This window comes from Arvicola amphibius, chromosome 13, assembly GCF_903992535.2.
Source record: "Arvicola amphibius chromosome 13, mArvAmp1.2, whole genome shotgun sequence".
Classification (NCBI taxonomy): domain Eukaryota; kingdom Metazoa; phylum Chordata; class Mammalia; order Rodentia; family Cricetidae; genus Arvicola; species Arvicola amphibius.
The window spans coordinates 67,482,452-67,496,933 of NC_052059.1; the positions used below are offsets into that span (position 1 = coordinate 67,482,452).

The following is a 14,482-nucleotide window of genomic DNA, read 5'->3' on the forward strand; positions in this document are numbered from 1 at the left end:
TTCCTTAAATAAAAATACCGACAGAAGAGTTTGCCGTGACCCAGTCAGTCATTTTGTAAAGCCGACGCGTATGTTAGTCGTGTCCCTAGTATCAACACCACAAGGATTCCAGTATATCTGAAGAATGGGCTCTAGTTTCCAGATTTTGATTTTAAAATCTGGCCTCAATTGTGGAAAAGCTTCCCCAACAAAAACTGAAAAGTATTCATTAGAATTAATTCTTTTACCATTTCTTTTTGAGAAGGAAATTTCTAGTCTTCTTCAGTAGCATCATCACCATAGACAACACAATAAATAACTTGATACCAGGACAGGGCTCCTAGGGGAAGGGTGAACCAAACTGGCCTTAACCACATCAGTGCAGCCCTCTCAGGCAGCACAGTCGTGATTGGAGAGGACTCCCATAGGCACAAAGTTACAACGTTACAGTTAAAGGGACTAATGACTTTCAAGTTCATGGTCCAAATAGAGTCCATTAAGCAATCACAAGACAGCAACTTGTCTGTCTCCATTGCTTCATCACTTGCACGAATTGACTTCCTAGAGAATGAGTTTCGTTTGGCCTGACTGCACACTGCATTTATAACAGCAGTGGCATCAAAATTTAAAACAGCAGACAGTAACCACGTAGAGTTTTAAACAAATTACAAAACCACATGCTTGGGTATTCAGCAGGAAAGCTTAAATCAACTGGGTCTTAGACGCAGCTGGTTGTCCTACAAAGGTCACATAGCATGAGCTGTAGACAGCCTTCTGAAATCTTCCACGAAGGGCCTTGCAGTTTCATTTTGCTCCTATGCCAGCTCTTCATGTTTCTCCAAGGAGGCTGTTTAAAGGCCTTTGCAGAGGCTCCCTTGTGAAGTGCATCCTTATAACTGCCCACAAAGGTCAGTCTGTTTAGTGGCACTGGACAGGGTAGGACAAGAAGTCTGTGAAACCTCTTGGTTTCTCAATGAAGTCCGGCAACAGAGAACTGAACGCATTAGTCTCAGGACCGGTGGCCTAAGGATGGCAAAGACCCAAGGGTCAATTATAGAGTTAATTGATAAAAATCTAAGAGCTTGGAGGTCCAAGTTTTGCTTTCGGGAAGAGGTTTCATTCACATAAGCAAAGATCTGAAAGGAGAGGGAAAACAATGTTAGTTTTATATTGTAAGCAAGCCGACTTAGATCCCATCATCTCTTTTTTTTTCTTTTTTCTTTTTTTTGGTTTTTTGAGACAGGGTTTCTCTGTAGCTTTTTTAGAGCCTGTCCTGGGACTAGCTCTTGTAGACCAGGCTGGCCTCGAACTCACAGAGATCCGCCTGCCTCTGCCTCCCGAGTGCTGGGATTAAAGGCGTGCGCCACCACTGCCCGGCCCATCATCTCTTGAGATTCAGCCTTGTTTTGTGTAGTAGCAGCAAGTGGAAGGGCGGGTGGAAAAAAATCTTCTATGTAAATCATAACTTAATGTTTTTTTTTTTCTGTGAACTTAATGAAAGCAAGTACTCTAAGGGTTACAATTAACATTGGCATCATACAAAAATTTCTAATCTTGTCTCTGGGAATGGAGGGAAATTAATAAACTTTTCTTGGCACCTAGAATAGAATCTGCTTTCCCTTCAGATGATCTCATTATATAGCCCAAACTGACCTCAACTACATGATCTGCCTATAACCTCTCAGGTGGGGATTGCAGGTGTGAGCCACTGCGCTTTGACAAACAGAATATTTTAATAATATCTGTAGTAATGATGATAATATTTGTAGTTTCTGTTTGTCAATAGCCCAATAGGTGTGCTTTGAAACACACTGGATTATTAACCTGCTTCCTCTGTAGTCCTACGGGAGCTATAGCAGATGAGGAAGTAAAGTTTCAGAAATGTTAAGAATAACATGTTACACTTCCAAATATCTGGCTTGATGTGACTATCACGATTCAGTACAAGAGAGCAACCAAGCACATCAGTTGGCGAAACGGTTCGGAGTATTGCACTGCTTTGACCTGAATTTAACTCTGTCTGTAACTTTAGTACCGTGGGCAAGAGACCGTGCGTGAGCCTGTACTCACAGGTCATCGGAAGCAACACTTCAGCTGTGCCCACAGTGCTCATGTAATAGTGCTCTACAGAGTAGGTGAGTTGTGACCTCACTTCTCCAAGGAGAACACAGGGGCACTTGCCATGGAGCTAAGGCTGGTTACTAGCCTAGGAAGGGTCCAAATCCAAGACTTCTGGTACTGGTACACCGCTCAGTGCATGTGACATCCAGGTCAGTGCTGCAGCAGGGGCCTTCAGAATTATGTCTTAAGCTCTGGGAAGTAGACAGACACACTCTTACACGTATTTTCAGACCGGTATTGGTGCTCTCATTTGACTCAGTGCCTCAGATTGGCAGGGAACCGTACGGACTTGGTAGCCATACCTCTTCATTCCAGCCCACAGAGAGGAAGAGTTTGAACGTGGACTTCACCTCGTCATCTAACACACACAGTAATTCTTAGTGCTCCAGGGATCTTCTAGCCTAGTCTGTGACTTAGGGAAGCCATCCGCTTTTTCTCTGATATTTTTCCCCTCGAAACAACTCATTCCTTCCCTTTCCCCTATACTTACTATGCAGCATCTGGGAACTGGATGTACCAAACAGATTGGAGGGCGAGAGAAAAGTAGTCATCTTTGGGTTGCTTATGTTAGGACAATAGCAGGAAGGTTTGGCAGCCAGAGGTGTTTATGCCAGAGAATCTTGGCATGCGGAATGGAGAAAAGAGTTGGCAGATGAGTAAGGAAAAAGAAGAATTGATGGTGGGCTTCTCAGAACTCAGAGAGAAGAGTTAGGTAGGGCTATGCAATGGGGCACTAGCCTTCTAGTCTGCTGTGCTATTTTGGATGCAAAATATTCAGTTACAGTTTTTATATATCATGATACTTTATGATGTGAATTTTTTTCTTTATGGTGTGGGGACTTGAACTTGGAGTCTCACATATGTTTGGTAAGCATTCTATCATGAGCTACATTCCCAACCCTATTGTGAGGTTTAGAGATCTAAAAGTCTCTAGTTGGGAAGAGAATGCTCGTTTTTGGGATGGCTAATTATTGCAACCAACAAAGGACGCCACAATGAGTATGTCTTTGCTACACACATTACTAACCAGTCCTGAGATATGCCTCCTACATAGACCCCTCAACTCATAGTAATGTTCTCTCCTTAACAATCCAGGGTCTTGTTACCAGGCAACTAAGGACTGCCCTGTAGCTGACAGTCTGTCATTATTATCCAAGTTTGCCATCCTAATCCTTTCACCTTGACACACCTTTCCTGCAGAAACCCCGATAAAGACCACAGCCCAGACCTTGCCATCCCCCTGACTCTTCTGCATCCTCACCTATGTGTGCACTGGCACTGTCTGGATTTCTCATGAATCTCTTCTTGGAAATGCACTTGATCCACCTTAATGTAAAAAAAAAGTACCTATTACCATCACCCACCTCCAAACTCAAAGTGTGGACCTTCCTCCCTCCCTATGGCTGATCTTCAGTTCTTAACAAACCATTGACATAGGAGAGACACAGGAGTGATGTTTTGGTGATGTTCTAGAATTTAACTTTGGAAGTTTGTGGGAATGCATTCACCTTCTGGCACTGACTCCCTGTGAGAAAATGCCAGGCCCTAGTCTAATGCATCCAGTGAGTTAACCGCTTGACCCCTGCCGCCGGTTGTGCAAAGAGCTGTGGTACATGCCGAGTGATGCAGACAGGGACCTGCTGTTTCGGCCATGTCTGAGGCAGCCACCCCTGGAAAGCTCCATCCTGGCAATGGTCAGGGGCTACCATTTAAACTATTCTCCTATCTTTAGTCCTGTACAAAGTGGGTTCAGAATTCTAGAGTGAATGAGAGCTTCATTTGGGAAGATGTAAAACATTCACTTGCCCGGCTTCTTCGGCATAGTCAGTCTTGGCTAAGCCGTGGGCTTCAGTGGCGGGGGGTGATCTGATAGCCTCCCCACAGGAGTGCAGACTCATTTTAGAGAGAAGGAATCCGAGGCTAGAAGACTAGTTACTTTGCCTAAGGAGTCAAACTGCAGTGATGGAGCTCCAACTTTTGTGTCAGTCCTGAGGCGGTATCTGGGCACGTGCATACAAAACCTTTGAGGTTTCCTGTGAGATTCACGAGTGCCCACCTGAGCTAGAGGTAGACAGACGCTTCTGTTCAAGGGTGCCTCGAAGGCCTGTGCCTATCCCTCTTCTCTTTAGAGACGGAGAAACTGTGGCCCCTTTTCAAAGTCTCTGTTTGGCTCTTCTCCATGGGGCTTCCCTTTAATCAACACTTACCAACAGCTAACTTGCAGGCAGCACTTACTCTCTGTTCATCCGCCTTTTTAAAGATGTTGTGGTCTCCTAGCTACAGGCATTGCACAATTAACTCTTAATTTGTTGTTGTTGTGGTGGTGGTGGGCCATGCTTTAAAGGAATCCTTTCTCCCTAAACATGTCTGTGGTACATGGAAACTGAAGCCTACTTTGCTTCATAAGAAAAAAAATCCCAGAAAAACCAAAAAAACAGGGCATGGATATGGCTCCAGCATGAGAACGGCCTTGGCACTGTGTGCCTTGGAAGGGCAATGACGACTCACTGCTGAAGTCTACAGCTCTGGGTTGAAACAGCCCAGGGCAGTGGCTCTGAGGAAATGATGGACAGCACGATGCACCCACCCAGGAGTCCCCTAACATATTTCACAGAGGGTGATCCATGTGAAGGGCCAGGAGGGAGTCAGACAGATCTCTGAGAGGCAGACAGATAGGGAAAGGAGCCATAAATACATAATGTTGGCAAGCCTCCAGCTTTTTCTTTATCCATATGACCGAAGACAAAGACCTAAAGTTCTGTCTTTTCCCCCACTAGTCAATCCCTTTCCCCACTACTGTACCTCTGCTGATGAACCGGCAAGACAATTTCGAGGCTGGATCAGGGCACGTTTACCTCAAATCTGTGGAGCTAATGGCCTCCTTGTCTTTGGTCAAAGGGAGCAACACTGCGTTGGAGAAGACTCCTCAGAGACCCTGAAACCCAGGCAGAGGCAGGGCTTCGGCTTCCCCAGCTCACCTCTGCTTTGTGTTTCCTCTCCTCAATAAATGCCTTTCTTCACCTGTTGACTCTGTCTGCTGTGTCTGAGACCTTTCCCTGATGCACTTGTTACACTGGAGGTTCTCCCTGCCTTTGAATTTCCTCATTGGCAGAGAAAACACACTCCTCTAAGGCCCCAGACAGTAGCACATGTACCGCCCATGGAGCAGAAGTCAACACCCCTGTCCACAGGCAGTTTCAGCCTTCCCTAAACGCTTTCCCTTTCTCTGGCTCTTCATATTACACAAATGTCCTAGTTTCACAGTACTTAACACTGTTTTCAATTTAGGGGCCAGTTTAGGTAGCAAAATGCTGTCAGAGAAATGCAGCTTAGTGAGCCCCAGTGATGTGAATTGTGGTACAGTAGACATTAAGCTCGAGATCTGAACGGGGATTGATGGCCAGAAGCTCAAAATGGGACAGGAGAGGCCAGGCACACAGAGCAAGCTGTAGATTAACTGAGAGTTAAGCCTCTAACTAGAAAAAGATTTGTTGGCTGGTGGTCCTGAAACATGGTTTCTATTTGTTTTTAAGTTCATACTGTGATGTTGGTATGCGAAAGAAGAAGGAAGTGATCTCAAAAGGCTGTGCTACGTGTGTGTGTGTGTGTGTGTGTGTGTGTGTGTGTGTGGTATTTAAAAGCTGAAGTCCTGGCCTGAAATAACAACTAAGATCCACCTAACTGTCTTTACATAAAGCTCTAAAGCTCTAATTCTCTGTCAGAAAAAAAGATGATACTTCTTACAGACTGTATTTTAAAAACCACCATAACTGTGTCTGTATTTACAGTCACCACTGCAGAATAGCAAATTGGTGGAGCAAAAGATATCAAATGAAAACACTCACACGGAGGAATGTTCTCTTAAAAGGAAATGTGTATTTCAACGGTTGCAACAATTGTCAAACACATCACTAATGATGTCTCAATGATGAAGGGCATTCCAGCTGCTTATGAACATCCACTTACATATCACCACACAAAGTTCTCTGTGGGCACCCAGAGACTTCTAGGTTTCTCTTCCATCGCTATCTGAAGCTTATAGTTTATACCCTTGTGACTTTCACCACCTATTTACCTGACATTTGGCACAAGGGAAACCAGAAATGAACAGGAATGAACAGAAGATTGTTTGCTTCAAATTTTTCTATAGTGTGAAGATCAGATTTCCACTAATCAGATTTGCCTAGAAATTCTAACCCTGGAGAATTTGTAAAAAATGAAGATATGTTTTAAGTGAGTCAATGGCAGATTCTTGAAATTTTAGAACTGAATAAAAAGCATAAGCGCTTTATCCTAATGGCATGTGGAAACCAGTTTAAAATGACCAGAAGCTAAGCACAATTAGCAAAGTGCTGAGAAAGTAGCTAGCTGGGCAAGGGTTGGAAATCGAGAAACAAAGAGTATGTGGGACAAGAATGGAAGGTTCATGTTTGCCGTGCGCTGTTCCATTTCAGGAAGGAAAATAGCTTCATCACTGTGAAATGATGACAGCAGCTGATTAACATAAGGAGGAATTTATCAATTTACACATAGTGAATAAATAGTTTGGACATGTTGTTGGTCTCATGTATGATTTCATACTGGACAACCAAAGTCCTAAGCACTACAGGCTTTTTAAGTCACTGAAGAAATGTTTTATGGGCATCAAAGGAAGGTTTTATGTGAGGGCTAATCTGATTATTTCTTAATTTAGACTAGCATTTACACTAGCCAATCTCCTAAAATCTCAGTCCCAGGCTTGTATTTCACAGGACTGCAGAGAAAGAAAATGAAGCAACATGATTGTATTAGCATGAGGGGGGGGGGAAGAACAGCGCTAACAGGCTGTTTTATTTTTAAAGCTAGTAAAAGTTAGAATAAAGAGACAAGGTGGTCCAAATATTTATTATCTATTCCCAATTCTCTTGTGAAACCATAATTGGATCTTCTCCCATGTTACTCTTAAAACGAGAACTTTCTTTTAGATACTATTACTATTAATACATTGCATCCCAGCTCTGAACTCCCTAGCTGTAGGCCCAGGAGGAAGTTACTTGACCCATCTACACATTAGGATGCATCCTGGAGGTTGGGGTGAAGACAGCGAGTTGATGTAAAAATGCACCCTCAGAATCCTAAGTCTTTAGGTGTCACAGTAGTGGTACGCGAGGCTGAACTGAATTCATCTCAGTGTACTGAGCGTTTTTAGTCTTCCGTTTTGAGCCTTTTAGTTCCTGAACTTTGGAGGCCCTAGACTGACATCCTAGAAGGAAGGACTCCACTCTGCTCATAACCTGAGACAATGGCTTGTGTTAGCAGTTCATTACTAACTCTGGATTTCCTGAGTCCCATCTTTTTCCATGGCCAGAGAACTGCAGAACTGACCGGGGTCCCACCAGCTCTGGCTGTGAATGCTACTTTTTGCTGGCTAGAGTCTGACACACTTTTGAGGAACGTAGAAAACACTTCTTGCTATTCTGAGTAAAAAATGGTCAGTGGCCCCAAATATAAACACTCTACCTATAAAGCTGAAGCCAAGGAGCCATGTTGGTTTCTAAACCACAACATTTCACGACACAAACTCTCCTGCTGGCGTGCCTAGGGAGTGGCTACCTTCCACAGCCCAGCTCCATCTTATTCCCCACTAGGTATAACTTACCAATTCAGACCATCTGCTCCAGGGACAGAGCTACAAGTGTTAGGGTAATGGGGAGCAGAGCAAAGAGAATATGGCTGAGAATGGGGGTTGTTTGTGGGCACGGTTCATATCCGAATCTCTTTATGTCCCCAAGGAAGAGTAGATGGTACCAGTCAGAAGCATCAATGAGGGCAGGAGACAGGAAAGAGCTATTTCTGCAGCTTCTACACGCTCCATCTTTGGTTAGCCACCATTCACATCATCATTTCCCAAACCCCCAGTTTATAGCTCTCCATGAGAGGTCAGAAGGCTCCAAATTCAATTCTGCTTCCACGTTAGACTTTAGGAGCTCAGGATCTATTTTTAGAACTAATTTGTTTAGAACTAATGGTCCCTCTAACTGGGCAGCACCCACACTTCTACCCTGGCCCTGCCTCCATTGCCCAGGAAGCCTTTTCTCTGCTTCCCTGAGATGTGCCAGCTGTTGCTACATGTTCCTTCGTGTGCACCAAGTGCACAGCTACAGAACGGCGAGCATCTGTCTATATTCCTAACAGTGACATCAAGAGAATATTTTGTAAGAGGTTACAAGTGTTTCCTGTGAGGGACAAGAAAAGCACTATGTAACAGTTGGTCCTTTCCTCTCATTTTCATGACCACACAGACTTGTACTCTAACATGTAAACTGGTGAGTCTCCCAACTAGATTTTTGACCTTAAAATTCCTAAAGTCAAATGCTAGCGGCTGTAACCTTCTACACCAAGGACTCTTTCAATGCTATGGGCCGGCAACTACATTTTGCCTAGGAAAAATGAAAGCACCAAGGTATGGGGCGTCAAGTCCTGCAAACTGAACTCGAGGACAACGGTCCTAACCTGGAAGGACTCCCTCCTCTTCAGTTACCAACCCACCCAGGGAAGGGATCATGGAGAAGGTTCCTATAGGGCACAGAAGAAGTGCTAACTTATGAAAGTTCATGCGTAAAAGCTGGGGACGGAAGGAAGTGGGCAAAGGTGAAAAAGGAAGGCAATGATGGCAATAGAACTTTATAAATTAGGGCACTTTGTTTTTCAAGTTGCCAATGAGTGCCGGAGGTGGAAAGGGTAGGTGAAGGGAGTTTGAGGCAGTTGCACGCTGCTGGGCCTTTGGGCTGAACGACTTACTGTGAAAGGCAAGGAGCAGATGGCGAAGGTGATGGTCATAATGGCCAGGAGAATGAGGTGGTCCGCCTCCTCCGCCATCGAAGTCCTTTCTCCTTTCCTGCGCGACCCAGGGCCACCCAGGCCACCGCCGGATGATCCATAGCGGCTTCTTCTGGCCCGACGGTGCATGCGGATGAGGTTAAGGATGACGCTGAAGTTGCAGGCGAGCACCGCCAAGATGAGCAGCAGCAGCACCGTGGCGTAGAGCTGCAGGTATGCAGTCCTCCCGTGCCGGATAAAGCACCATGTCCCGGGACAGTACTGGACGTACTCCCCGTAGTTGAGCAGCGGCAGGGAACAGAAGAGCAAAGAGACCGCGTAGATGACTGGCAGCACCGCCAGGCCCCCGCGACGCGAGAAGCGGCGCCGGTAGAAGTAAGGGTGTCCGATGGAGAGGTAGCGCTCCAGGGCCATCGCGAAGAGCATGAGCATTGTGGCAAGACTGAAGAAAGTCATTGTGAAGGCGAAATAGGTGCACACGCGGCTCTCGGGAGCCAGGGCCACCAGTGTCTGGTTCCGCGCATAGGAAGCCAGGACCACCGGACTGATGAGACAGGTCCCCAGCAGGTCGGTGAGCACCAGCTCTGTCACCAGCACGTGGAACAAGGAGATAGAGGTCCTGCTGCCGGCGCTGCACCCCGTGTCCCCACGCCAACGGCGTGCCAGCAGCGCCAGCGCAATAAGGTTCCCCAGAACCCCGGCCGAGAACATCACCGCGCTGATGGCTGGGCTATCCTCCGGGAGGAGCCACTGTCTACTCTCGCAGTACTCTATCCGCCCGGAGTCATTGGAGGCATTACCCATGGTGGAGAGGTTGGAGGAGAGAGTATCTCTCCTCCAGGCTGGTACCTGACAGCAAGAGGGTCTGAGGGCTCCGGTGCTCCAAGACACAGAAGGGAAAAGGGGAGGGACCGAAATCCAGAGCTCCCTTCCGGCCCCCAGCTCGCGCCAAGGGCCGCTTCGCCCGGGTCTCCCGCTTGCGCGCCCAGTGGCCACTTCCCTGAAGCATCATCAGGTCGCCTTCGAGGTTCCTGCTCCTCATCCGCTCTGGCTGCTGGGGAGAGCTTAGGGGGTAGCTCTCAATCCCCATGCCCGCGCCGTCTGGGGGCAGGTCCAGTAGTGGCTGCCAGGCAAGCAACTTCCATTGTTTGCGAACTGCTGCTGGGGGTGGTGGTGGTGGGAACAAGGCGAGACGCACTAGCTGGGCTCTAGAAGGGGGTCCAGCGTCCACCCTGAGCTGACTTGTAGGGTCTTCATTCCCGCGGAGTATCCAGGATGCTTGCAGGGTCGTCTGATTTCAGCTCTGTAGCCTTTAGCCCTGGCAGACGGCTGGGAACCAGTGCAGGGTAGTAAGGCTGAGGTAACAGGATAGCAAACTAACTCACTAAACGGAAGTTAGGAGGACCCAGTCCTGTAAGATGTAAATAACAAAGGAACTAAGACTTCAAGACAGCTTGAAATCAGAACGATATGAGAGAGGTTGTTGTTTTGCATTTTTCTTTTTACATTCCCAAGAAGACACTCAACATGGGTGAGACAAAAACCTGAAGGAAGTGAAAGTAAGACCGTTCATATATATATATATATGTTCATATATAGTTCACAGAATGGAACTATACACACCACCACAGAGCGGCCTGTTGTACAGTTAGTTGCTTTGAGTCAGTTACCAACATTTTGTTTTTTCCTATGCCAACACTATAACAAATGGCAACTTGCTTAAGCAACCTTAACAAAACAAACGGGAGAGGTTCTTGTGATCCTCTAGAGTCATGTTTGTGCCCAAAGATCGAAACTGTACTTCAGCGTTCCTCTACTCAAGCCAATCTTGAAGAAACTGTTGATAGGCTGTTTAGCCATTCACTTATCCTCTCATGGTCAGTTAACCATGAGGGCCTATTGGAAAGATTCATTCCTGGGAGTGTGTTGGTAACTGGCCAGTTTCACAATGGAGCTGACACAAATAGTTGCGTAGCATCTGTTGTCATAGTTACAGAGTAGCGAAAGCACACCGATGTTTTGAAATTTTCAAATCCAGCTTGACAGACAATGTAGGCAATCATATGCTACTTGAAAAAGCATATTTCACATGAGAAAAGAGACTGCTTCAAGATAGGTTTGCACAGGAGCCTGGTATAAAGAAATAAAGGAAAGATGACTTGCGGAGCGCATCTTGCTTCCTTGACTTTACCGTGATTCTGGCTTGGGGACTGGAGGACCGAGAGAGGGTTTTCTAGCAAAATAAGGCAAGCAGAATTTATTTGTGAAGCCTACAGGCTCATTTTCGTGCAAGAGCAGCTATTCACTCCAGTGCTAACAACCTTCTTAGGGCGCGGATGGCGTGGGTGTCAAAACTCCTCTAGAGAAGAATTGGTGTGATTCTGATGCAAGTTTTTCACTGTGTTCATTTTCCAAATGCTTTTGTACACTTTCCATTTTCATAGGCCACTTATAACCAAAGCCTCTTGTTGCACTATTTCTATATATTTGTCTATAGCTTTTCACTAGATGAGTTCGTGGTGGCAGGACTCCACTGACTTTAATGGATGCCAGAGAACAATTGCAGAGCCTCACCCCAAACTTTGCCTTTAACTTGCTAGTCTCTACCCCATCTCAGTTGTACACTGTGAGAAGATACTCACAGAGGTGTGTAGATAAGCTAGTTTCTGATGACCAAGCTCTGTCTACATCCCTTCCTCAAAGACAGCCCCTCAGACCCTAGGGTATAGACCCCATGCATGTGGGACAGCCTTGGGTAAACCTGGGGGGAGAAGCTGGTGAGAAGCCTGGAAACGAGCTGAAGGCAAACATTTAAGCAGGGAATTCATGACCTCAGGTGCTAGGAAGTTTTTCTACAGTACAGGTGGCTTTGGGTCTCAGTGAGTAATCCCTACTTATGGGTGGATTTGCCACAAGAAAAAAGATCAGAGCTGGGTCTTCTAATTTTGGGAGCTCATATCCCACCAGTTTCTCTATTGGACTACATGCTTTCAGTTGCTACATTCTCAAGTTACCATTTTTGTTTGTTTGAGTGTACAGAGAGAGGTAGCAGTTCTGCTGCGTTACATGTTTCAGAAGTCTGGCTGGAGGTTTAATTTGCTACCCCTACTTCCTCAGATAAGGCCATCAGATTTGTTCAGTAAATCAAGTCTCATCGCGTAGTTAAAGCGACTACTTCCTGTCTCTAACTGTAGTGTCAGTATCTCTCCGTACAATGTCAGTTTATCCAGAGTCTAGAATTTCTTAACAGAAAACATACTAACACTCTCAGTTCTAGAATTGAGACATAAAGCTTTGCTAATTTTTCAGTTCCTGTTTGTGAGGCCATTGTATTTGGGGAACACCATGTGATTAGTATATTTGTGTCAACTTAGCCAAGCATGGGGTGTTCAGAAGCTGATTAAAAAATCAGATTGTGTCCTGGGAGGCTGTTCTAAAAGAACTAAATATCCTCTCCTGTGGACTGACTAATGAAGTCCAGTGTAGGTGGGCCTCTTCTGGTCTGTTGGGGGCTGAACAGAACTAGAAACGTAGAGGAGGATGGATTCCCGCATAATCTGGGGCGTTGATCTGCCCTTTGCATTCCTGATTCTCAGGCCTTTGGACTGCCTAGAATCCAAACCCTCCACTCTCCAGTTTCCAGACCTCTTCCAACTACAACATCGACTTTACAAGTAGACTCACATAGAGAACTGCGTGACACCTCACTCACCCGTGGTTAGGAGGAAGCGAGCCAAGGTGTCCTTGGTAGCAATATGCTATATCATTGTGTTTCTCTTGCTTTTCTATAATCGTGTATGTTTTTAGCATGCAAACATCATCTTTATTTATTTTTAATTAATATTTATTTATGTAATGTTTATGGGTATTTTGTGTGCATGTATGTGTGTGTGCCGCATGCCTGCCTGGTACCCTAGAGAGCCCAAGACAGGTCCCCTGACTGACTGACTGGAGTTACAGACAGTTGTGAGCTGATACGTGGGTGATGGAATTGAACTCGGGTCCTCTAGAAGAGCAGTCAGTGCTCTCAGCCTCTGAGCCACATCTCCAGTCTCATCATCTTAATAACAATGACAGCAACAAGAGTCGTAACAATCAGCAATAGTGCTACTATTTGGGGTGAGCAAACTGGAGCCGGGAGGAGGCGCCTCCAAGTAGGCAAGGAGTGCAGCACCTGTCTAGAGCAAGACACCACACCTAAAATAGCAGCAAACCAACCCACTCCTTCATTTCATCCATCAGACTGAAGGAGGAATGAGCTTCTTGAGCAAGCCACCCCCAAATAAGAGTTTGAAGGGCCATTTCCACCTCTAGATTTTAGGATGAACATACCCACTTGCTGATTTCCCACATGTGAGTCCAGAGAGTTCTAGGAGTGTCTGAAGTTTTTCCCAGTTCGGGACCAAATGAAAATGTCTCAGATTCTTCATGCCTCAGTTTTTATTGCCTTGATTGTTGTTTGGGCCCATGAAAATGGAAGAAGAAATAAAAAGTTCTCAAGCTGCTTCTGGTTCTAAGTAGCTTTGGTATAAAACTGGGTTACAGGGAAGAGATTATACATCTTAATTTAAAATAAATTCAGAGGTAGAAAGAGGCTGAGCCAAATGAAACTCAAAGCTAAACCCTATTTCCTTTCGCAACTGCCAGTGCATGAGAGATAGATGTCAAAGGTCTGTTCTGTTTTGCGCAGTGCTGTGTGTGTTTTGAGACAGCACAGTGTCTCACTTTGTAGCCTCAACCGCGAGGTCCTTTCTCAGTCTCCCAAGTACTAGGATGTCAGGCACATGACGCCAAAGTGCTAGCTGGTATGAAGATTCCATGTAGGGCTATCTTCTGCCTGCGGCTGAAGCTGAGCTTAAGGGTCTCTCTGTCCCAGAAGCATATTCTGCAGCAGCTCCTCGGCACCTCTGAAATCTTGACGCCTGGGGATAGACGCCTGAGGAGGTTCACTTTCTCAATATTCAAGCGCTTGGGCTCCCCCTAGAGGAGCAGCGTAAGAACTCTCCCCCAAGCTTCTTTTGCAAATAAGAAAAATCTGATTTTACCTAGTTATAAAAACTTTAAAGTATAGCCGGGTGGTGATGGCGGCACTCGCCGTTAACCCCACCCCAGCACTTGGGAGGGAGGCAGAGGCAGGCGGATCTCTGTGAGTTCGAGGCTGGCCTGGTCTACAAAGTGAGTGTCAGGACAGGCTCCAAAGTTACACAGAGAAGCCTTGCCTCAGGAAACCAAACCAATAAATAAATAAACAAATGAATAAATAAATATTAAAGTATAAAGGTACCACTTCAACATTTCTAGTCAGAAGCATCCCTTGCAGGTTTTCCTGCCCTGCAGCACATATAACATGGTCACAGCCACTGTCTTTGCTACCATCCAAGTCCTTTCTGTATAGTAATGCAGGAACAATCATTTCTGTTTTCTGAACCATAGTGAACCTAATAAGCACACCTTCCAGTAAGAGACAGCGGGATTGCCTCAGTTCTTCCTCCCTTCTTCCTCCCTCTCTTGTTTCCTTCTATGTGTGTGTTAGACAAGTGCTGTGTCAACCAGCTGCCACCTT

General features: G+C 45.8%; 1 protein-coding gene across 1 annotated transcript; it reads right to left on the reverse strand.

Annotated features, from left to right (window-relative positions):
* Positions 1-869: 869 nt before the first annotated feature.
* On the reverse strand, positions 870-9,765 carry Ptger2 (prostaglandin E receptor 2). The gene is made up of 2 exons (XM_038310322.1): positions 8,881-9,765; positions 870-1,115 (listed from the first exon to the last, which is right to left on the reverse strand). Exons 1-2 carry the CDS (start codon positions 9,721-9,723, stop codon positions 870-872), a joined length of 1,089 nt encoding a protein of 362 aa, XP_038166250.1. The 5' UTR covers positions 9,724-9,765.
* Between the last annotated feature and the right edge of the window lie 4,717 nt (positions 9,766-14,482).

Bases quoted from the DNA above. Each gene is read 5' to 3' on its own strand.
- Ptger2 (XM_038310322.1), bottom strand. From the start codon at position 9,723: ATGGGTAATGCCTCCAATGACTCCGGGCGGATAGAGTACTGCGAGAGT. The intron at 1,116-8,880 runs GTAAGTCGTTCA...CTCTCCTTTCAG, and splicing joins TCTGCTCCTTGCCTTTCACA to ATCTTTGCTTATGTGAATGA.